General features: G+C 34.5%; 1 protein-coding gene across 6 annotated transcripts in view; it reads right to left on the bottom strand.

Annotated features, from left to right (window-relative positions):
- LOC111064256 (protein ECT2) overlaps positions 1-26,692 on the bottom strand; it is a 57,075-nt gene that overhangs the window by 28,515 nt on the left and 1,868 nt on the right. For 3 of the 6 annotated variants that reach the window (XR_005572785.1, XM_039439911.1, XM_039439913.1), the window contains exons 2-7: positions 22,207-22,283; positions 17,341-17,471; positions 16,714-16,849; positions 13,395-13,604; positions 11,392-11,535; positions 2,420-3,754 (exon numbers count right to left, since the gene is read on the bottom strand). Coding sequence is in view for 5 of the 6 variants with exons in the window: in XM_039439911.1 (XP_039295845.1) it covers positions 2,420-3,754; positions 11,392-11,535; positions 13,395-13,604; positions 16,714-16,849; positions 17,341-17,471; positions 22,207-22,283 (2,033 nt within the window). In the remaining variant the exon portion in view is untranslated. Of the gene's footprint in view, positions 1-2,419; positions 3,755-11,391; positions 11,536-13,394; positions 13,605-14,531; positions 14,742-16,713; positions 16,850-17,340; positions 17,472-20,517; positions 20,652-22,206; positions 22,284-26,692 lie in introns of those variants that run through there. The other 3 variants (XM_039439912.1, XM_039439915.1, XM_039439914.1) reach the window with 2 other exon arrangements.

Below are 26,692 nucleotides of genomic sequence, written 5' to 3' on the forward strand. Positions count from 1 at the left end.
CATGCAGTTGATGCTGAAATGAAATTTGTGAAAATGAATAAAAGCCATGAAAACCCATGATATTATGATGACGATGATGTTGATGAATTCGAAAGTGGGTTTATTTTTATCTAACAGAATAAGTTTTTATATACTATTTGAAAATAATCATTTTATTTTAACCTTGGTTAAAATGTGTTGTTTTAATCCCAGTTGGTGGATGAAAATATGTAATGAATGCATACTGAGATATCTTTTAAATATTAAATAAAGAAATAAACTGACATTCAATAATTGGTCAATTTTATACTGATATTGGTAACGGCAGTTGAAGTTTATTCCCAGTTTGTTGCAATAATCAAAGTTTATTTAGTCTCCAAACACCAGTTGAAGTTTCTTCCCAGTTTGTTACAATAATCGACGTTTATTTAGTCTCCAAATCACTGAGTCCAATTGCAAAAGTTTGTATTGCAGAGCCCATTGCATTAAAAAAGTTGGGATTATTTATTCCCATTCAAAGGTCCCATATTCAGTTAATTGCGTTGTAATTTATGAACAGGGAACCAAGTTATATTCCATTGAATTAAGCAACAATAAAATCCATGACATGTTCTTGAGAGATAACATTCTGAAAGTATTTAGAAACTGAATGAATTAGTCAACTACAGTATAAAGAATCAAGATTGATTTCAACGGAGCAAAGATTCAAAATTTGAAATATAGCTTTCACGAACTTTGCCGAATGAAAAAACCATAAAATTGTATGATTCCACATTTTATTTTGAACTCTGAGTCAATACGATTTCATGGAATAGAAGATTTTATACTTAATTTCATTATGAAAATACAACATATAACTAAATAACTCTAAGGGCCGGTTTCCGAGCTCGGGATTTGGCTAAAGGACTCGCCACACCAAGCTCGCCAGTACCGCCGAGGTACTACCGCTGGTGGTAGTTTTCTCGGCTGAGCACGCCACACCGAAAAACGTCCGCTAGCGGTAGTCTCCGAGTAGTGAGTCTAGTAGTGGGGGGTGAGACGTACTAGTTGCGTTGTGTTGCAAGGAGGAGAGGTGCGCATGCGCTACCTCTTCGAATCGCCTGCCATGTATTCAGGTTGAGCGCGCCACACTGAGCTCGCTTTGTCCGCCGTACTACTTCTCAGCGAACTTTTGTTGAATCGCCTAGCAGGCGGTCGTAGGTGGTAGTGCGCCGTACTACCGCCGCGGTAGCGAGCTCGGTGTGGCGCGATCAACCTGAATACATGGCTAGCGATTTTTAAAACTTCGCTACCGCCGCGGTAGCGAGCTTGGTGTGGCGTGCCCTTAAGTTCTAGACTTTGAACAGCTGGAGTAAGAAAATTGGCTTTCCGAAACTGTGCGTAGTCTTAGTCATTGGCAAAGTCACGTTGAATTAAATTTCAAAAAACTAAAAAATTAAACAAATAAAAAATAGTGTAAAGTTTAAGCTATTTTGAATTATTTAGAAATGTTTAATTTCGTCAAGGAAAAACGTTTCCAATTATAGAAATGAGAAAATAAAAACTGCGACCACTGTTATGAAAACTGCGACTACGCCCCCTTTTGGAAAGCTAATTTTCTGACTCCAGCTGTTTAAAGTCTAGAACTTAGCTAAATCCCGATCTCGGAAACCGGCCCTCAAAGTATTCACATTAGAAGTAATCATATAAACTTTGAATTCACTCCAAAAATTGAGATGTTATCAGTTGATATAAACTGATGACCTCTGAAATATTTGTGGAATTTGGAGTGTTGTAGTGTCACAAGTCATAACGTTCTTGTAAGGTGACAAACGACTACATCAACTCTTAATTATCATTAAGGTTGATAGAAGATGTATGACAATAAACAAAAACGTTATATCACACACATTTTCAACATGACTCAAAATTCCACAAGTATTTTTTGAGATAGCCTAAGGCTAGGGCCACACGAGCGCACAAAGTGCGTCCGTTGCAACGTACTTTTTGACGTCCGTTGTAGAAATACATAGAAGTGAATTGGTGACAACACACGAGGTAAGTGCGTACAAAGTAACGGAGGTCGTAACGGACGGTGATTTTTGAACTGCGCAGAAATGCTACAACGCACGTCGAGACAATTGCTTCGTCTGATTCAATTGCGTAAAGCCAACTGACGTTGACGCACCACACTCAACGCTCGTGTGGTGTCATTGACGACGGTCGAAAAAAGTTAGTTGCAACGGAAGCACTATCTGCGCTCGTGTGGCCCTAGCCTTAATCAGTTTATTCTTTACACACACGTTACATGTATTTCCAGGCGACTTTCACATTTTAGATCAAAATTACACATAAAGCAGAATGTTATCTCACAAAAACAAAAGCCACAAAAAAGGTGATTAGAAAGCTATGGACAAGGATAAGTGGTAAGAAGGTAAAAGCAAAATAAAGTAAATAGTACCGAAAGCATGCGCCGTTCAGTGTACATCATAGGCATAGCACCATCGTCCATCTTCAGAGCACGTGCGTTGGGGGTCGATGAGCCACCAGGAGCCATAGGAGGTAGGGTACTAGCCACAGGATTGCAACCACCAGTCGTCGGAATATCAGCGTTGGAAAACCATCTAGCCAGCTGGTTCACAGATTTCAACCGCAGCGACCTCCTAATCGACGACAGAACCGGCGTTTTAAAACCACCCGACGGTTCCGCGGCCGCGGCATTCTTTTTGGGCGTCTTTTTCGGCGACAGCGTTTTACGCCGTTTCCTCGGCAACGGGGACGCGGATTCTTCCTGGATCGTCATCTCACGCGAGCGGAGATCGCGCGAGTCCAGAGGCAAACTTAGTTCGCCTGGTAGGCAGATACTCAGACGCGACCTCTTTTCTAACAACTCTTTGGGGTAGGGACAAATTGACGTCAAGTAATCAAACTCTTCCCTCAAGAAACTATCGTTACGCTCTCTGTCAACAACATTCGGCCTCCCTTTGCCCTTCTTGCACAACATCTTCTCCTCGACAACAGTTGTTGTGCGTCTAATACTGTACAACATTGAGTCATCATCGTCATCGTCTTGGCACAGGGTTTTGTCAGCCTGAGACACAACACTATCCTCCAAGCCACTTTTGTTTTGTAACACAGACGGTGAAGCAACAGAATTAACATGATTGAGGGGAGTTGAGAACTTGACATTGCTGCTTCTCCTGATCAAAGGTGAGGCAGGCCAATCACTGTCATCAATATCCTCATCCTTGGGCTTCAGATATGTCTTTGAAGAATTCAAAACCGAGCCACAATCTTCACTCTTTGAACTACCACCATAACAGTTTTCCTCATCTTTTGGTTTCAAATATATCTTTGAATTACCCCCATACAGATTCTCCTCATCTTTAGGCTTCAAATAAGTCTTCAAATTACCCCCAGCCTCACAATCCCCCTCTTTGTACTTCAAATACGTTCCATACCCATTTCTATCATCCTTTGGTTTCAAGTATGTCTTAGAATTGCTGCTTCCACAGCCATACTCTTCAAGTTTGGGCTTCAAGTACGTCTTGGAGTTACCCGCACCTTCATCCTTAGGTTTCAAATACGTTGAGTAGCTCACCCCTTCCTCGACTGGTTTCAAATAGGTCTTCTCCAAATTCCTAACCCCCACCCCCGTCTCATCAACCGCCATACTTCGCCTCCTCATACCCCCCGCTACAGACGCCGATTGGTGGTTGCCAGCTGGATTGGAGTTGGAAGGACTTTTGGGGGAGAGAACTTGGTCACGTGACAATACTGCTCGATCATCGCACACCTATTTTCGTTGTTGTCATCAGGGAAAAAGAAACAGAACACAAACAAAACAAGCTAAGCAAAATGTGGATTTAAAACAAAATAAGCATGGGAAACTGATTAATTTTGTAAAAATTGTTTGCTAAAATATAGTGTTAATTTTGAGCCGTCTTGTTGGATGTGTGGTAAATTCTCCCAATATGGTTGGATTGTTTAGTTATAATTTAATGTAGTTTACTATAATGAATAAAAATTATAAATCTGATTACCCTTTTAAAATTGTTCAATCACGACAGGTTTCGGCTTTAATGCCATTATAATGCTATTATCATTATTATATAGCCGAAACATGAACAATTTTAAAAGGTTAGATACTTGGATTTCTAATTTTTATGTATATTTAAGAATAGCCATGAAAAGAGAAAAAAATACATTTTAGTTGACAATTGTATAGTTGGAAGTTAGAATTGACTATTTCACGATAGGTATCCAAATAGCTTCATTAATTAACTATATACTGACACTATTATATCAAATTTGGAAAAGAAACTGTTTTGGGCTAAGCCTTTTGAACCTTTCCCAATCATTCATATGATTTGTAAATCATTCAAGGTAACTAAAATAAATAAATAGAAAAATAAACTATTCCCTTCAAACTTTTGCAATGAAAAAGAGATTGATGCTGATGAATTAAATTCACGTTTGAAAAAAAGAGTCTTTGTCAAAACTTTGGCTTATTATTTTATAATTTAACTCCTCCAACACTTGACTGAACAAGGCTATCGAATTAGTCTAACAAGAAATACTGGAAAGATGTGCCACTGGATAGATTTTATGGACTGGAGTGAACTCTAGTTGGATTTGCTATAAGAGCTACATACTTGCAAACTTGCAGTTTCGACGGAATCTGTTTCCGTCTAGTATTAGTTTTGACTTTGTCTATTGCCAATGTTGCTTAATGACAATAAAAATATATTCATTTATTTAATCTATAAAGGAAACCATTTAGTAGTTTCTTAAGTGGCTCAACAAACGCAGTGCAAAATGCTGTACTGTATATTACAGTAAAAAGCAAGTACTCAAGTGCTACAGTGAATGTGACTAAAACAAAGCCAAATGTGCAATAGGTAGTGGATAACAGAATTTTCAAGAATGTTTGACAAAAATCCCATACAGAAGGACTAAGTCATAACTTCTTAAATTGTCGTTTCAAAATTGTCCCTAAAATATTAAAACCTGAGGGATTGAAGCTAGATAATGTCAATAGAATTCCTACTCAATTGAATTTGATATTTATTCAAAATACCAACAGGACTATAAACTTAAAAAAAGACTAGTAGCTTTAAAAAAGAGATAGGTGTCACACTATAAGCCTGCTTCCTCAATCCCAGCAGCATGCAGCTACTAAATTACAGTCTATTATTCAATAGTCTAGTTCTAGTCAGAGTTCCTTATGAACAATTGAATCGTAATTTATATATTTTAATAGACAAATATATCTTTATGAGCCTTACATTCATAATATGCTAATCACAAAAGCAATCCTCTTACCGATTTTAATTCTATGTATATATTTTTCTTATATTCATCATCTTATATACATATATCAACATCATCAATATATTGCTCATAATTTATCATTGTTCAGGTTTTAAATTTTATCTTGAACCATGTTAAAGCTGCGTATACCTTAATAGTTATATTGTACTTATTCAATTCAAACATCTATACTTTCTTCACTAAATTTAATTTACTTTTAATTTTTTCAAGTTACATTGTAAATATGTATTATTCTGTTTTAGTTCCAAGTTATTTTCATTAGAACTCTTTCCCCACACACAGACTTGTCTATGTGGGGAAAATTCACAAGTGTTTTATATTATTTATACATGTACTGCATTTGTAATGATTTTGTGAATAATACTCAATTTGAATTTGAATCGTTTCACGTTAGGGATTCTCCATCTTACTCCAGCGGTTGAATTCTAGAAATAGGCGGATAATAGGAAAGGAACAGTTTTGGGCTGTGCCTGTTGGTCCTTCCCATTTTAGTGATTTGTGTACCATTGAATAAATAATCAAGGCTTCGTCTTGAAAGAAAGCAAACACCTAGCAGACAGAATAAATGATCCGTATTTGTGCATGATTTTGAAGTAGAGCAGAATAGATTTTTGAAAAGAGATACCTAAATTTGATTTGAATCATTATTGAAATAATTTTCGAACGTCGATTTTTCTGTAAATGTAACTGTGATTATAATTATTAGGTCAATATTTTACCTACTTCATATATAACTCCTACCCCAACACACTCTTCAATCACCGAAAACATTGTTACAATCATTTTTTAACACAAATATATGGTATTACATCACCCAAGTTTACATCCAAATTTCACAGCATTATACTACCCCAACACACTCGTCAATCACAGCAAAAATTGTTTCAACCATCTTTCTAACACAAATATGGTCCTACATCACCCAAGTTCACATCCCTATTACACAGCATTATACTCAGTTAATCAGCAATATTAACAACTGAATTATACTAACAGTTATAGAAATAGCTATCATATTTGGAATAACCGAGTTATTAGATGATTATTTCAATATTTGCCTCAGCTTAACCCTTGCCAAACTATAGATATTTAGATAATTACCAGCTTATCATAAATCAAACATAGATAATAAGCTATAGTAAAATTTACTCTAATGTCAGCATTGTTTGAATGTAATGTATTGATGTTATTTACAGACAATACTGTCAGTTCGGAATGAATCTCACTACAGCAGATAAGCTTTATAACACACGACGTTCTAATCTTCTATATATACAAAAGCGAAATGGCACTCACTCACTGACTGACTCACTCACTCGCAGAACTAAAAATCTACCGGACCAAAAACGTTCAAATTTGGTAGGTATGTTCCTGACAGGTGTGCACCTGACGGCTAGTATATATTATAATAATGTATAACATATTCTAGAGTAGTAACCTAGTCAAATTATGTTTGCAGTTTATAAGGAGCATCTCTGTAGTAACATCAAACTGTTTCTGTATCATGTTTAAAATAGAAGAATATCGATATTGAGAAGCGCAAAAGAAGCAGACAGTATGCAGACTAACACTGAAAGCGAGGTAGGGTCGTAATAGGATAGCTTGTAGGAGCTCAGAGCTGACATAACATTGGGGTAAGTTGGCCCTTTAGAGGCGCACTAAGAAATCTTTTGACAATATTTCAACTCTAAGGGTGGTTTTTAAGGGTTCAAAGTTCTTTTAGCATGTATATTCTTCTTATTCCAATATCTTAAAATTATAATTGAAATGTCCATACCAAATGTTAATATAGAACTATAATCTAGAGAGAGTACCTCTTCGAAACAGTTCTTCTGGTAACTAAATTAAAAATTTTGTCAGGTTGGCATTAAGTTGAATTGACTTTGTTAGGTTGGCACCAAGTTGAAGATTGAAATGCATTTATCCAGGACCTCCTAAATACCAATTCATCCAGTTAGCCAAAATTAGCGTTTTCTCAGCTTTTCTGCGTTTCCTCACCTTTTTCAATAATTGATGGAAATATATTAAAAAAGATACAGTACACTGGTTTAGCTGAAGTGGAAGAATTTTGTTCGCCAAAGATACGCCGATATAGTAACAGGAGTATTTCGAGATCAAATTGACACAATACGTTCAAATTCGGTACAGAGGTTCCGCTGAGGTCTACATGCAGGCGAGCGAAGCGAGCCCGCTGATCTCATTTTTGGACGATCCAGTCGGGGGACCAGGGGGCGGAGCCCCCTGGCTAGACGGATATGGCGAGCGAAGCGAGCCTGACGGCTAGTACATATTATAATAATGTATAACAAATTCTAGAGTAATAACCTACTCATATTATGTTTGCAGTTTATAAGGAGCATCTCTGTAGTAACATCAAACTGTTTCTGTATCATGTTTAAAATAGAAGAATATCGATATTGAGAAGCGCAAAAGAAGCAGACAGTATGCAGACTAACACTGAAAGCGAGGTAGGGTCGTAATAGGATAGCTTGTAGGAGCTCAGAGCTGACATAACATTGGGGTAAGTTGGCCCTTTAGAGGCGCACTAAGAAATCTTTTGACAATATTTCAACTCTAAGGGTGGTTTTTAAGGGTTCAAAGTTCTTTTAGCATGTATATTCTTCTTATTCCAATATCTTAAAATTATAATTGAAATGTCCATACCAAATGTTAATATAGAACTATAATCTAGAGAGAGTACCTCTTCGAAACAGTTCTTCTGGTAACTAAATTAAAAATTTTGTCAGGTTGGCATTAAGTTGAATTGACTTTGTTAGGTTGGCACCAAGTTGAAGATTGAAATGCATTTATCCAGGACCTCCTAAATACCAATTCATCCAGTTAGCCAAAATTAGCGTTTTCTCAGCTTTTCTGCGTTTCCTCACCTTTTTCAATAATTGATGGAAATATATTAAAAAAGATACAGTACACTGGTTTAGCTGAAGTGGAAGAATTTTGTTCGCCAAAGATACGCCGATATAGTAACAGGAGTATTTCGAGATCAATTGACACAATACGTTCAAATTCGGTACAGAGGTTCCGCTGAGGTCTACATGCAGGCGAGCGAAGCGAGCCCGCTGATCTCATTTTTGGACGATCCAGTCGGGGGACCAGGGGGCGGAGCCCCCTGGCTAGACGGATATGGCGAGCGAAGCGAGCCTGACGGCTAGTACATATTATAATAATGTATAACAAATTCTAGAGTAATAACCTACTCATATTATGTTTGCAGTTTATAAGGAGCATCTCTGTAGTAACATCAAACTGTTTCTGTATCATGTTTAAAATAGAAGAATATCGATATTGAGAAGCGCAAAAGAAGCAGACAGTATGCAGACTAACACTGAAAGCGAGGTAGGGTCGTAATAGGATAGCTTGTAGGAGCTCAGAGCTGACATAACATTGGGGTAATTTACGAACTGATTTTTTTCAAGTTTGATTACGTTGTAGTTAGAATGCTGCTACACTTATACTAAACTTTTTTACACATTCTAACCAACAATTGAATTCCTATTAAATAAAAGGACTAAGAAATTGTCAAAAACCACAGATTTTATTGATAATTAAAAACTTCACCTTAGTATCTCTTTCTAATTATCAAAAAATCTGTTGTTTTTGACAATTTATTGGTCCTTTTATTTAATATGAATAATTACCACAATATCAACTTCTCAACTACACAAAAAGTGAAAAAAATTAAATTCCTTTAACAGAGCTCACTAGCTTATAATTCAGAATATAAAATGATGCTACACTGGAGCTTTTTTACACATATTCTAACCAATCCCAGGCAGAAGCCTGTTTTTTCCTGAATAATTATTGTATTTGTTTGCTTTATCCAATGAATGTGTATAATTCCTATAACAGAGCTCTCTAACTCACGTTTCAGAATAGAAACACGATTCAGTTTAATAGTTTGAAGAAAAGATTCTTCTCAATATAGGTACCTTTGTTCATTTTTCTAATCATCATATTTCTACTTTGGAACTAATGAAGGAGAAATTGCAATCCACGTTCATATTATAATAATATCTAGTGTTTTGGCTGGCGCAGGTCTGGTGTCAAGAGTTTTCAGGTCGCAACTGATCAATTTCAGGACCTCTGACATGATCTAACGACTGTTTTTCAGGCAGCTGGGACCGACTGTTCAACTTGTCCATCCGAAACACGGGAGTGACCCAAGAAGAATATCTATTAAATTCAAGCTCAATTATGCCTTTGTTTATTCAAGTGAGAGGATTTTTAGTTTGGACCACTCAAGTCAAGATCTTCAATTTTTTAATTTCAATCACAGTTTTCGGGATCTTGGGAATTATTTATTCATACAATTTACCACACGTTCAACAAGAGGCTCATTCTAAAAAATTATACAAAATCAAAATTGGGAATCTGCAGTGTTTTAAAAACTCAAAATCATAGAAAATCAAATGTTTGGTCAAAGAAACTTCAAACAAAAACACACAGCAAACGTGATCGGATTAGAAATAAATGTGAAGAAATTATCAAATTCACAAATACTAAAAAACGCAGGGCAAATTATAAAACTTCAAAAACTACCTACTATTTGTAATGCTGTTCTCAAGTATCTTGTTTCATGTCAATAACATAATGCAATTATTAAATATCTTGCACACATGATTTAAACTGAGCATGAGAGTAGTTTGTGACTTTATTGCTTTTTTAATCTTTATTGACACATTATTAAAAATGCATATTTTTTTCTAGACAATTATCCAATGATGAAACAATTTATCCTATGATTCAAAACAATTATCCAATGATCAAAAAATGTGTATAAATTTAATGAACTTGTCAATGTGTGTATGATGAATTCCATGAAAGTAAACAATATAATCATTTTTGCAAGTAGGTAAATGAAAATTATATGTTTAACTGGACCGCTGTAATGTCAATATTAGATTCCTCTATGTTTTCAAGTAGATACATGCGCCTTTATCCTGGTTAAATTTATTATTATACAGCAAAATGCAAGTATTTGGATGAATTTTTCATTAAACACTGGTGTTAACAAATTGCGTTTAATTAATTTATGCATTACAAGACTGCATAACAAGACTACTCATTAGACTGCTAATTTTCAATTAATTCATGATAAAATCAATAGTCAATAATTTTGAGGTCACTAACAAAATTTAATTTAGTATCATGATGCTCTCAAAAATAAGATTCATTCGTCATGAAGCCTGAAATGTTGAGTTTACTTACCAAATATTTGGATATTTTTGCATTTGTAGACTGATTGTTGCTATAAACAGTTCCCACCACCCAATCGCAAAGCTGCTTATTTCTAAATTGAAAGTAGCTTGCAGAGAAAGCTGTTTCATCTTTTATTTACTTGCGCGGGGGTCTAATATCGGTATTAATATAGAATATAGCAATTCGATCAACTATCCAACATTGTAGCTTGTAACTTTAATCCTCCCAATAATCCAAATCGAGCTTCATATAATAGTCTTCAATCGATAGCCTCAAATCGAGTTTTAGCTTCTCACATAAGAAGCAGTTTGAATCTTTATTTCAATTTATTGTTATACTGTGTTATTTATACAGTTTTGAAAAATGTTTTCATCTGTAATTAATTTCAATTGGAAGGTTTCATTATATAGCTACAGGCTACAGCCTAATAAGATCTTATAAGGGGTGGCTATGACATAACCCGTAGCATTTACAAATTGTTTCATAAAAATATTCAAGTGGAGTAGTGGTAATACTCGAGTTTAACGTAACCAGAAACATTTAATATTTTTTCAATCTCGATAAATATAGTAGGTACCTACTCAGAAACGCTTCGTACAAAACTCTAGTTGATTAGAGTTTATCTTTACACACAATCCATTGATTTAAACTGCTTTAGGACAGGCCTACAGTGGGCAACCACCTGAGTCAAGCGATGCTCAATATTAAAGCAGTTTAAATTGAAGTATAGTTGCAGAAATAGCAACGTTTCATCCGAACCCTAACGAGAACTTTACTCACCTAAACGTTGTCTAGTTTTTATGCAGTTGGCTTGCAAAAAAAAACGTGTTTTAGTAGATGAACTCCGATCGAAAGGAGTTGAAAAATGTAATTTTGACTCACCAAATGAGTACACTGCGGGTCTTCTTGGTCGGTGAGTACACCTCCGTTCTCCAACAGGACATTGACCACATGCCTGTGCTCATCCTCAGAAAATCCCAGGAAACAGACCCGCGCACCTTGGAAGATTTTCAACTTGTTTTCGCTCTGAAATTGGAATAAGTTGACGAAATTATAACGGGTTTTAAAGATATTCAACTATAGTGAGATTCATGTTAGAATGTTTGAACCTGATTAACATTTTTTTCTATCAAAGTATAACCATTATTTTCTTGCTCCGCACCGTTGAAAAATCGTTTGTGAGCTATGAAGAAATGTAATGAAATACTGAAATATTCAATCTCAATTACAAAAAAAATTAAATCACAAAAAGTCATACTATTTTCTTAATGAATATAATAATATATTTGAGATAGAATTGGTCATTATTAACAAGAATCAACGATTAATATTATATCAGATAAACCAAGATAACTTGAATCACAACTATCTACTACAGAATGCGATCGAAATCACAATTATGCCGTCCCATCATTTCCACTGACTTAGGTGAATCTCACTACAGGGCTTTCGAAAGCTATGATATCAGCATTGGATAATATCATAGAGAAAAGGTAGCATGAAACGATGTCTCATGGTATAGGGCGTTCCAAATTTCCCTTTTATGACGATAGTCCACGTAGTTCTTTTTTGAGTTGCTATATGGAGCTGGTAGTCTCATTTAGTGTGCCGTTGATACACTCTCATCCGGCCAACACAGTAGTAAACGTCACTCATTCCAATGTGAATCAATAAATGAATGAATGAAGTCGACAATAAACGGCTCAACATATCAGTGAAATTTGGAACATAAGCGTCCTATACCATGGGGTATCTATGATAATATCGATCGAATATTGGCATTTACAATCCGATGTACAATAGTTAATATCGATAATGCCGATTGATAGTACATCAATAATACTCTATTTACTTTTCAGTATGTATGAATTTAATTATTGCTTTTCATACAGTGTATGATTACAACATTTTAAAAATTAATTATTATTAAATGAAAATCTCAATTTAAATGTTGTAAATCACCCCGAAGACTTCTGCTACTGCAAATATTGACAACAGGGTAAACAGGTAGATGGAAATTCGATGAGCAGTAGTAGAAGTCTTCGGGGTGATTTACAGCATTTAATTGAGATTTTCGTTCAATAATAATTATTTACTAATTAGTATTTGAACAAATGCAACTTCCACCTTGTTTCCATCCATTTAAAAAAAATGAACAACAGCAAATCACAGTTTTAACATTAACAGGATAAAACTATATATTTTACCCTAAGCATCACCTAGCACAATGATACTAACCGAGGTACCATTTTCTACCTACCTTAATAGGTAGAAAATAGTACCTCGGTTTAGATTTTTTGGAATTTTTGTATTATCTGTTGTAGCATAGATTTGTATTAATTTGATGATAACCTCGACATATATATTATATAGTGAGGTATCATTTGTAAACCTTGAATATTATTATATTATTGAAAATGTATGAAAAAATAATATGTAATGTTCCTGAATTTATAAATAAACTCCTCTGGATGTGTCGTTCAACATCCAGAGAAATTATTATTATAGATAGTTCAGAGTATTATTTACTTTTCAATATACATGCTATATGGACGTAGCAATGTATAAGGCCCATGTTATACGAACGCGGGGTTGGCAACGCTGAACCAAGTTATACACATTGTTGTTGACGCGCACTATGGAAGTACCATTGCCCAGTTAACACGACGTTATAAGACGCCGCGGCATTAGCGCTCGTTTAACATGGGTCTAACATCAATCAACTATTTGAACAAACGTATTGACCTTTCAACAGGGGAAATATTATTACAATATTTCTACAGCAATTTATAACATAAATCAATGGATTGAACAAACTTATTAACAAATCTATTTCAACAGAGGACATACTATTACAACGTTTTAGAGCAATTTTCGAAACTCACAATAACTTTAGGCTCGACAGCGGAGAAGCCAACCTGCGGCCGCATGGCCCACGCGTTGTGGATCCAGGAGGCGGCCATGACGGGCACTCGAAACGTCATGGCGTACTGGTAGCGCTCGCCACCGCACTTGTTCGCCACAAGGTGCGTTGTTGCCGACATCTCCTTCCGCACCGAGCCGCCCATGTGGTGGGTCAGCGTCACTAGTCGCGCCTGACAAAACACAAATAAATAATGTGTCAATTTAAAAGTGTCTTACGTCACATGGACAGGAAGAGGCCTTTAGCAGGCGAGAATGATGTTTCTAGTCGAGGTGTTAGCCGAGACTAGAATTTCATTCGAGCACTGCAAAAGACATTCACGTCCAAGTAACGCACACTATTTATTGTCATAATAATCTAAAGATGAATAATTGAGAAATAAAAAACATTACCTGCTTGTGCTGAAGTTACTACATGCAATCCTTAGACCAGTTATAGAATAGACACGCTGGGAAGTCTAGCTCCTGAAGCCAACCTCTACTGCCATATCGCCCCATCGTGACGTCAGCATCGGATAGAAAACTTTCAGATTGTGTCTATTTCAGATGGAAGTAAATTATTATTTATGAAAATGGTAAGCTCCCGCTGAAATAGACACAATCTGCTATGGAAAACAATGCAAACAAACTCTACAGAAAAGTTTTCTATCCGATGCTGACGTCACGATGGGGCGATATGGCAGTAGATGTTGGCTTCATCGACTTTCAGTATGAGTAATAAAATGGGGCGTGTCTATTCTATAACTGGTCTAAGATGCATTCTATAAACATAACCTAGTTTACAAATTCCGAATCAGGAATTTTGCGAAAGCTGACAAAACTTCCACCTGGAGCGCCAGGTGTTTTTTTGTAGCAGTTTTGCTGTTCCTATTTCAGAACTAGAAAGCATACTCGACTGTAAAGAAAACATATGGTTTCATTACAGTAGAGTATGCTGTAATGAGAATCATAAGTTTATTTGTTCTACAATCAGCTGTTTACCGGCTTGATTTCATGGATGTAAAACAGCTAAAATTGAACGACTATGACAAAAACTTATTAACAACTCTATTTCAACAGAGGTCATACTATTACGTTTTACAGCAATTTTTGAAACTCACAATAACTTTTGGCTCAACAGCAGAGAAGCCAACCTGCGGCCGCATGGCCCACGCGTTGTGGATCCAGGAAGCGGCCATGACGGGCACTCGAAACGTCATGGCGTACTGGTAGCGCTCGCCACCGCACTTGTTCGCCACAAGGTGCGTTGTTGCCGACATCTCCTTCCGCACCGAACCGCCCATGTGGTGGGTCAGCGTCACTAGTCGCGCCTGACAAAACACAAATAAATAATGTGTCAATTTAAAAGTGTCTTACGTCACATGGACAGGAAGAGGCCTTTAGCAGGCGAGAATGATGTTTCTAGTCGAGGTGTTAGCCGAGACTAGAATATCATTCGAGCACTGCAAAAGACATTCACGTCCAAGTAACGTACACTATTTATTGTCATAATCATCTAAAGATGAATAATTGAGAAATAAAAAACATTACCTGCTTGTGCTGAAGTTACTACATGCATTCCTTAGACCAGTTATAGAATAGACACGCTGGGAAGTCTAGCTCCTGAAGCCAACCTCTACTGCCATATCACCCCATCGTGACGTCAGCATCGGATAGAAAACTTTCAGATTGTGTCTATTTCAGATGGAAGTAAATTATTATTTATGAAAATGGTAAGCTCCCGCTGAAATAGACACCATCTGCTATGGAAAACAATGCAAACAAACTCTACAGAAAAGTTTTCTATCCGATGCTGACGTCACCGATGGGGCGATATGGCAGTAGATGTTGGCTTCATCGACTTTCAGTATGAGTAATAAAATGGGGCGTGTCTATTCTATAACTGGTCTAAGATGCATTCTATAAACATAACCTAGTTTACAAATTCCGAATCAGGAATTTTGCGAAAGCTGACAAAACTTCCACCTGGAGCGCCAGGTGTTTTTTTGTAGCAGTTTTGCTGTTTCTATTTCAGAACTAGAAAGCATACTCGACTGTAAGGAAAACATATGGTTTCATTACAGTAGAGTATGCTGAATAATATGTTTATTTGTTCTGCAAACAGCTGTTTACCGGCGTGATTTCATGCATGGAAAACAGCTGAGATTGAATGACTATGACAAAAATAAATTTAGTGTATTTTTATACGAGGATTCTTTATTCTTTGTTCTCATACAAACAGTGGTTTTTCAAACTGTCTTAGAAAAAAGAACAAAGGGTACCCGTAATCTATAAAAATTATCATATAGCCCAATATAAATAAATAGAAATACATGTAAGTTGGGCTAATAAAATAATATTTATATTCATTATAATTTATAATATTCATGAGTAGTTAATTTTATTTAATTTTCTCATGATAAGTGTTTGATTTATTAACCTTTGATTTGTTATGTTGATAAATTTGATCAATACAGAATTGAATTGATAATTGAATTTATTCACAAAAAATAAACAAAATTGAGCAACAGGACGGACATCAGGCTTACATCAAACAATATCTTTGAAAAACTGTAGTTGAGAAACAGAAACACGTCCTCCATGAATGGTCTAGAGCTAGATCTACAATGTACATTTTTCAAACCTACCAATTTTTATTAGACTAGTAATCCTAAAGATGTACGTCCAATGCCGTGTTCAATAGATCAAACTCTTCTCTCAATCTCTATCAACACTTTCATAGTCTACATTCAGACACCTACATTCACTTGATAGATGGCCACGTAAATCTATTATTCGATATTTTTTATATTTATTGTGATATTTTACCTATTATTGAGGAAGCCTATCATTGCTTACATTTTGTAATGTTGTTTTATGGGCCAATAGAATTCTTATGATTTATAAAACATTCTATACATAGCATCGATCACTCTCATTGATTTAATAGGTCATTTGTCCAAAATCTAGAACATGATATATGCTGAGATAAGTGAGATAATAATAACAATAAATTATGATAATATGTCTGCTTCGTTTCCAGTACTACCAGCTATGTATTTGGACAGTATGCTATGTTAGGAGCTCAAGTCTGTTGAGCATTTCTGAATGTTTTACAACTGTAAATAATGTACACTGTTTACAACTGTAAATAAATAATGTATACTGTTTACAACAGTACATAATGGATAAATAAACATAAGAATTCAGCCAGGAGATCGTATTGGTTTTATAAAAGTTATAAATTATTATTATTTTTCTTATTACTACTACTACACAAAGAATTATACAAGAATCGCTCACCACTTCCTCCTTTTTTCTGAAGCCGGTAAAGCATAGGACAGTGCCCTTCATGGAGAGGGTGTACAAGGGCCGCATGTTGTTGGGCAGAGGCTGGCCCTTCTCAGCCAGCTCCCTTAAGGCGGTTGGCCCGAGGATCCTGGAAAACAGAAAACACGACAAATTACAAAACGTCCTTCAGAGATGTTCAGGATTATTGAATGATTTGATGGGATGTTCAAACGTCCATGCCTACCAGCGGGATTCGAACCCGCGACCGGGTAGCGCTAGCAGACTGACGGGTGCAACGCCTTGGTCGTCCCGGCTATCCTGACCGGCAAAGTATCGTTTGTTTATGACAGCAGAGCAGATATTCATTGGAAATCAGGACATAAGAGGTAGCGAATTACTATCAAGTAGCATATGAATTGACTATACATTTATATAAATAAGGAAAATGGAAAATAAGTTTCATTGACGTGAAGTACCTCGACTTTGCATCGCTTATTCCTTTGAATACGACAGTTAACTTCTCCCTCCTAGGTTTAAAATAAAGGCAGCAATTCAATCCAGTACATTTGTACAGGGTTGCGTAAACATACATTCATTCAAATGACAATAGCATTGGATATTGTTGAGGTATTATCTTACCTGTGTCCCATCGAGTGCAGTTTTTCGAAAATGGGTCCGGAAAATTCCTCGAGCACAAAAATGGTGGTGAGCGGCGTGCTGAGTTCCCATTCCGAGGCATCCACCGATGTCACCACAGGCACTTCGAACTTCTGCAACAAGCCAACACAACACTTTCAAACAACTAAATCTACAACAAATACACAAACCGGCAAATACTATTCAGGTTAGGTTGGAGTTGAAGAATTCAACCAAGTCTACTAATAGCATACTAAGGGCCGGTTTCCGAGCTCGGGATTTAGGAAAGTTCTAGACTTTAAACAGCTGGAGTCAGAAAATTGGTTTTCCGATACGGGGCGTAGTCGTAGTCATAGTCACGTTTAAATTAAATTACGAAAAACTAGAAAATTGAACACAAAATAAAATGACGAGAAAATAGTGTAAAGTTTCAGCTATTTTGAATTATTGAGGAATGTTTCATTTCGTCAAGGAAAAAGGTTTCCAATTATAGAAATGGAGATTTATTTTGCTGCAACTATTTACTGTGACTACCGGTACGCCCGGGTTTAGAAAGCCAATTTTCTGACTCCAGCTGTTTAAAGTCTAGAACTTACCAAAATACCGTGCTCGGAAACCGGCCCTAAGTGAAAACAATTCAGGTTAGGTTGAAGTTACGGATTATGTTTCATCAAGAGCCTAATTCAGAAAGATATAACCATAGAGAAACAATAGCGTAAGTAGATATCCCATGGTATAGGGAATTTATGTCGCAACTTTTACTGTTATCTCAAGCCGATTACTGTCGATTATTGTCAATTTTTACTGTTTTGTAGAGGTGAGAGTGTATGAACGGCACAATTTGAGACTACAAACGTCACACAGCTGCATAGGAAAGAACTACGTGAAATATCGGCTTGGGATAACAGTAAAAGTTGCGACATAAACGCCCTATACCATGGGATATCTACTTATGCTATCGTTTCTCTATGATATAACTTATAGATAGGTGAAATTCATCACGATGAAGTTTAGTATTACTGGTTCATCAAAGGATTCTATGGTTGAGGTTCATAGGGAAGAAAAATAGATTAATTAGAAAAATTAATCAACCACGCGTGAATGATTAATTAATAAGGGATTCATTGGGAACTAGTAATACTGCTTCAAATAATGATTTTGGACGAGGATTCATTCCTCGTCATTATTCATTTAAAAAAAGAATATTATGATCACCCCGACACATATTATTATAGTGGGGTATCATTATTAGAACTAAGTTTAGTATTAGCAACTTTTGTATGTATAGCCTAATATAATAATTATGAATATGTTTTGTCAATAAACTCCTCTGGTTGCAATTCATTGGAAATCAGAGAAATTATTATTATTATTCATGATAACATAATACTTCAGAGATTTGAAAAAATAAAAGTTAAACTGATATTTCACTGGGAGTAAGTCGAAGTGGGATAAGCTGAAATATGAACTTTCATACAGATATAATTCTATTTAAAATTGTATTCTTATTCAATTTTTCATCATAGTATTTGACGAATTTGGAAACAGCACTGAACTCACAAGGAGGTTGAAGAGAACAAAGCCCTTCGAGTTGGTGTAGTTCTAGTGAAGTGAAAAAAGTATAGATTAAATAAATGTGTAGCGAAATAAATCAAGGAGGATTACCATCAAAGGATTTGAATGAAAACATTGTACAAACATTGTACTATTCAACGATTTTTGTACAACCAAACATTGCCAGGAGTTGAAATTCGAATTGCTAGAGAATTTAATTCTTGATTCAAAGATATCTGAATTTTTTGTAATTATAAAAACAAATTTTTGAAGCTTTTCAAAAATGATACTGAATTTTTTGTGATTATAAAAAACAAATTTTTGAAGCTTTTAAAAAATGATACAATTCAATGAATTAAATCACAAAGCAAACACGGATATTTACTTCAAATTTTATTCTTTCCAACAGCAATTTATAGCAACAAAAATGGAGTCCAGCATCACTTGTAGAATAGAATTATTTTGTTATCATAATGCATCTTTGCATTTTTTTTACATATTTGCCATCATGAACAAGTAATGAAATAAATTGGTAGGTAAAGAGTTCTAGTATCCCCACTCCAAATAAAGATTCAATACAGATGAAATATAATAAAAATTATTGATACAACTAATAAGTAAACAGCAAAAATTGCTCAATATTTTCAATTGTTTAGGATAGTTAAACAAACCATTGTTACTATATATTGCATTGATACTCCAATCTGATAATCTCATACAAGCAAATTCAGTGTGAGAATATTGTGAAATGCTTTTTTTACGATCAATATATCTAACATGAGTTTCAAAATAGCCGCAACGCAATTCACAACAGGTACAATAACATATATAAACTAAATTAATAATCACAAATTTCTCAAATGCTCTACAATAACAATCTACAAGACAGATGAAGAACATCGTCTTCAGTAAAATTGTACATCTATCAAGATTCAATATGCCTGTCTTCTTTTCCTGATCTAAGATAAGATATTGATAATATAATAGTTGCATATTGATATGCCTACACCCAAGCAAGGCTATATAAATAAATAAATGGTTTACACAATGCATCAATACAAATTAATTAATCAAAATATTGATAATGAAAAACTGATTTTTTCTACGAATAGTTTCAAGTATGACTTGTTACTCCTTTTCTGATCACGTGAATTATTTGATGTGTTGTCAAAGAATGTACACGGTAAGTAAAAATGAGTTGAGTATGAAATCAAATCCCAAGACACAACAAATTCTTTTAATTAAAATAATTAATAAAAGTAAATTCGTATGACTTTTGTTGGTGGGGAGTCTCTTGCGGGAAGGTCCCACCGCCTGAATATATAATTTAAGCCGTCAATGGGCCTTACGACTGTCATACTTCAGCCGGGACCGACAGTTTAACGTGCCCATCCGATAATACTTGAATAATTGATAGAAAAATAATTAATGAAATATCAGTTACAAAGATCGATCGATTGTTATAATTTAAAATAGTTAACCATGGTTCTTTTTTGTAAAAGAGGAACAGTATCAGCGGAGGCCTGTACATTATTTTATTCTTTTATTGATTCAATGATACACAATTATTTTAATATAGAGCACACAAATAAATCAAAATAATTGCTAAAATTGTAAAATACTTTCCCACTTGAGCCTCAGTTTGAATAGCAGTACAATCATAATGCAACCAATTAATTACACAACACTAATCACAACTACACAAAACAAATACAACCCAACTTATGAAATTTATTGAAGATTTATGAAACTGAAGAACACAACTGAGCTGACCAAGACTGGTAGTGATGTAGTTAGTCAAATACAATCTGCCTAAATTGGGTCATGATGAGGTGATGCATAGTCAGCAACAAATTGATTTTAATTTCTACCTAGATACTAGAATAAGCAGAAATTCGAATAAAAAATTGCATCCTTACCTTTACTCTATACCTATTTCACAGTTACCTGTTAATAATTGTGACCTAATAACGACTACACTGTCAATGCAAACGTAGGATTGTCATAATAGAGATGTAATAAAACAGGAACCGAGAAATGCTGGGGAACACAAGTATTCATTGATGTGTCATCGTAGATTTAATCTTATCTTATTAACACTTTCAAGCCAACTGATCTCAAATGGCAACATTGATTTTTCAGGTGCCTGAGACTTATGCTTTAAGGCTGTTAGATACACAATTTTATTTTCAAATCGGATAATCTTTTTGAATATAATTGTTAAGATCATTATAAGAGTGAGAAAAAGTGACAACTGAAATTTTTAAGGCTGTTAGATACACATTTTTATTTTCAAATTGGATAATCTTTTTGAATATAATTGTTAAGATCATTATAAGAGTGAGAAAAAGTGGCAACTGAAATTTTTAAGTGGTCTAATAAGCGAGTTATGGGTTGTTGAAGTGCTAAACTCCGTTTTCTTTCCAGATCATAAACGGTTTCGAATTTTCCATTGGAGTTTTTTTAATACATTCAGACATTCATTGTCTTTGTTCTAATATGCGTTTTTTCGCGATTCATGCCAAAATAAACAAGTTATCGAATTAACAAAAAATGTTACTTTTTTATTTATGAACGATATGGGAAATAAAATGTTTTAGTTTGGAAAGATACATTTTTTTGAATTTCCAACAGAAGTTTTAATAATATAGTCGAAACCGTTTATGATCTGGAAAGACAACGGAGTTAGCTCTTCAACAACCCATAAATCGCTTATTAGAGCACTTGAAAATATCAGTTGCCACTTTTTCTCACTCTTATAATGATCTTAACAATCATATTGATAAAGATTATCCTATTTAAATAATAAAAAAGGGTACCGAACAGCGTAAATGATTAAAATTGAAGGAAAGATGCTTATTAAGGTATTGATGAGAAATAAACGATTTTGGAAGAAAAGTAATTTGGGTACTAATGGGTTAATTGTATAGCTGAAATTTTATAGTGCTCCTTCTAGATATTCTGAATAATTTGAAGCGAGTTTTTAGTAGAAATATTCAAATTTGAAAGCTTTATATATTTTGGTTGGGAGTATTCAAAATGTACACAAGTTAACATCCTACTATGGATTAGGAAAATCTAGGAATATCCAAGACTGATATAATCTAATAGAAAGAACTGGACATTTTTCAATAGCTGATACCTTACAACCGATATTTTATCATAATTTTGTCTGTGAATTACGGTACAGTATACTGCATTGATGTAGTCTAGGTTTTGGATGCATATTTAGAAGACAATTACAAATAGAAAAAGCTCGAATTACTTGTAATTTACAAGCAAAAGCAGTTGAAATCGTAATAAATAATTACTCACTTGAGCAGCCTTTAATACTAGTTCATCACTAGCCAAAGTTCCGACAAGGCATATTCTAACATCCAGCGTCGATGGACCTAAAAACAAGAAAAAATACAATTTAATTACATTGGTAAATTTGGTAATTACTTAACAATTTTAGTGCAAACAAATAACTTAGTGCTTCTAAACTAGGCGTTTAAACCATGAATACTGTGAATTTATCAAGTTCAAAGTACACGGAAAACTCCAAACCAAAACAGATAAGCTGAAACTCAGATATATTTTATCAGACTAAACATCGGATTTCTCATCAGTACCATTTACAAATACAATAATGATTGATTTATTCATAATTATGGCTTTTATTGGCAGAGAGATCCTTTTGAATGTTCTGCGTCGCCGTATTACCGTATTATAATTTTCAAGTTTAAATCATTTTTGATATTAGTGCTTTTTATAATGTTATTTGTTTATTTATGTTTTGTAGAAATGAATTTGAATTTCGATTGAATGAAGTTTTGAATTTTCCACAATCCATCAATCAAATTGTGGTTAAAAATCAAAACTACTCCAGTTAATCAGATAGGGATTGAAAAATTGACGTTTTTCATTAGATACAGATAGCAACTGTTTCACAATATCACCTCTACTACAGCTCAAGAAACGTGAATAAATTTATCTTTAAAAATACACTGTAGTTGAAATGAGAATCAGAAGGCTGATTAATAAAACATGAATGAAAAACGAGACAAAACCATTTTAACAGAGGAAAACAAATACAGTAAAACAATATTGGAATTCAACAAATGACACAGTTACTTGTACAGCCGAGTGGGTGTTGTCATAAATTTAATTAACGTGAGTAATAAAGATAAAGTTTGATAACAAAAGCGCCACTTGAAGAATTTCTGATTACAAAACAATTTGATAATACAAATTTGTAGTGTTCTGTGGGACACTGAGACCACATTTACTTTTAATTTTTTGAGAAGCTGTCATTTGTCTAACGCTTCTGACACACATTGAATAAACTTTGAAACACTTCAAATTGCATTAGGAAACTAGAGCTAATTGCTCAATATTTGTATAATTTCTTCCAAAACTTCAAGATAATTTTCCGTACCATTCCAGAAGATCGACTATTTTCGTTTAAAATATATTTTCCAATCCAACATTGCACGAGAATATGTAGTTCCAAACCATATAATAAATTCATTTTTCTTCCAATTGATACATTACACATAATCAGAAATTATGAAAAGTAGAGTACATCACAACAATATTGCAAATTATAAAAATAAAGATAATAAAATTACACGTTGTACAAAGAAATCACATTAACTCATCTAACTCTAATTATATTGAGTTCTCAAGTACATACCATGAAATTTCAATATATATTTCAATATTTCAATTTATTAAAAACACACAAAACAAGACAAAACAAAATTACAAAGATTTACGAAACAAATAAAACACAATAAAATGTATGTAAATATACAATAAATATATGTATATTGGTATTGTGCAGGCTTTAAATTTGGCAATTGTTTTAGAAACTTGCAAAATTACTATCAATTCGATTAAAAAGTAATAAATCAATTCAAAGTTTCTGTAGGATCAAATAATGAATAATCTTCAAGAAATAAATCAGTACAGCAGCATAATGCCCTTCAAGATAATTTTAGTGTTATCATTCACACAAATAAGTAATTAATCACAATATTACATTTCACACAAATAAGTTATTTTAATTCATTTGTTCATCAATTGGAATGGGCTACTAATTGAAAATAATTGAATTCTTACTTGTTGATTTGAAAATACTACTTTTTGAAATCGAAATAAAGATTTCTCCTTATTTCTGCATACAATATGTGTAAGTAATGAATAAAACGACAATCAAGTCAGAACGGGAATAGATATATAAAGGCCATCACTTTCATTCAAGGTTAGCATATGAATTGAAAGGAGAGTCCTGTCTAACAAGGACAGGAAAATAAAGTTTCTGAACTGAAAAAAATCAAGTATAAAATAGAGAAAATAGCAGACCTAGCCAAGAAGAGAGCCGGTATCCAACTAGATTTAAATCAAGCATATTATATGATTATTCAACTATTCATCTGCACTAATGCACTTCATATATTGCACAAAACTGTTCAAATAACAAGTTTCCTATTGAATCGAAGATTGTTCACATAAGATGAAAAACAAATATCATTAACTTATGTCAAAATTCTACTTAATTGATTAAGTTCTACTTAATTGACTTTTTCAAGTTAGGTACTTAGTTGAACAAAGAAAAAGTGATGCAGAAGTAAACCACAAATTCACAAGAAAACCTTACATCACCAACCAATTTATGAAAACAGAATTTTATAAATTTTCACGCATCTCTATAACGAATTATAAAACAATGCAACAATTGACGAAAGAAACAATTCGATCATAAACTTTTCTTGGAGTTCCCAAAAAACATCTACGAATCCTCAACAGCTTTTCCAAATCACAAACCAAACTTAAGCGAGATCACTTCAAGACAACGTTTAAAAGACTGAGGCGTCTTCCCTAAACCCTATTCATCCGCTGGAAGTACATTAAGCAGTTTCCGCTCATCCCCTAGGGTCTGTCTCGAACATTTACTATACAACTATCGATTAGACCATAAAAATACTACGTCCAGTCAGCCAGTCGTCAAGGTGAACCTTCCACGCTTCGTTGAATTCGTGGGGGAGGAGTATATTGATTACCCCTTCCAACCTTCCACTCCACAATGGTAGAAAAGTAAACAAACCAATACGGTTCGTAATGTGCGGATACCGCAAAAGTTTATAAAGCACACCTCCACACCATAGTCATTACTTTAAGCTGGGTTTTCGTTTGTGCGTAAATGCCGTCGTCGACCACGACAGGGAGAGAATCTCTGATTGGGTAGATTTCAATTTGTCTACATAACCTAAAAGATTATGTTCAATTATGTTTCAATGGAGCAGGTTGAGCTTATACTTTTTTATACTTTTAAATAATATTAGATAATTAGATTATTATATAATTATTTAGTTATATTAGATTAGTAATTATTTAGATAATTATTTAATAATAAAGACAAATATGAAAAGTTATTTGATCAGCAGTTTTAGCACACTTGAAATTTGGACAATATGAATGTCAACAATGCTTGTCGTCGTCGACTGCGGAAATTTACGCACAAACGGAAATGCACCTTAAGCCGGGGCCATACTTGGCATGCAATGTTCCTATCCCACTCCGATCCGATTACGAGTGACAACGGTATAGAATGGTGCATGCCACACATGTCCGTCATAATATCGGGCATGAGTAGGATCGGAACGCTGCATGACAGGTGTGGCCCAGGTTTTATCCTGAGACCAGCGTTCTTCTTATTGACTCCAACAGGAAAAAGAGAAATGATTGGAAACGTTATGAATCTGATAACCACCAAGTTACTATGAATTCAATTGAAAGCTGGACAGTCGCGACTGGTCTATGAAACAGTTATACAGTGAGATCCTCGTTATAATGGCAGCATTTGATTTACATTGGTGTTGTATCCTTGTCTATCATTTGACAAAGCAGATAGCGCCATCCTTTTATAGCTCCACAACGTTACATGCCAGATCGTTTTTCAACGAAGAAGAAATATAATTAACAATTAATATTTAATTGCAGTTCAGAAAATGTCTTATAAAATCATTGACGAATAAAATAATAGGCCTATATTGATTATTTTTCTTGACGAATAATATAATTGATTATTTTTCACAAAATGAATATTCGATACCTGATATTACATTAGATATACCGTCATAAGCTTTTTTATAGAAGACAGTGGCAAAGCAGAGAACCGGCAACTCTGTTAACCTATCTTTTCCATTGACACTATAACGCGGACCTCATTATGGAGAAAATGGTACAGTTCAGAGTTGCCGTAGTACAGAGTACGGTAAATTTATAAAGTTGATAATAGATATAGCTGATAGATGATAATAAATATATGCATAATAAAAAACTAGGAATTATCGAGAATTAACCACATTGATTTATAATACTCAGATAGTTTTGAGGGACCACTGAAAAATTCAAATTCAATGATGCTCAAATTAACAAGGGTCAAATTAATGAATCTACGGCACCATTCAAATTACAGTTTATCATCAGATTATCGATTCAGAAATAACATTTACTGAAAATTTGTCTGCTATTTAGTACATTAAAATCAGTTCAGTCTGTCTAGGGCGTAGGGTACAGAGTGAGATAAGTGCTATAGTTTCTTCAATTTAACGTTTTCACACTTAAAAATTGTAGGTCCACACTCAAAATTCTCTTCTTATTGGTTTTTCTTTTCACATTTACCGCTTGTCGGCCAACATTATTATCTTCACGGCACCCAGAATGTTTTCCGATTGACTAATTCTCACCAACAGATGATTCTCGGCCAATCGGAGGACATCCCGGGTATCGTAAAAATAAGAATGTCGGCCGA

The sequence above is a fragment of the Nilaparvata lugens genome, chromosome 13 (genome assembly GCF_014356525.2).
Source record: "Nilaparvata lugens isolate BPH chromosome 13, ASM1435652v1, whole genome shotgun sequence".
NCBI lineage: Eukaryota > Metazoa > Arthropoda > Insecta > Hemiptera > Delphacidae > Nilaparvata > Nilaparvata lugens.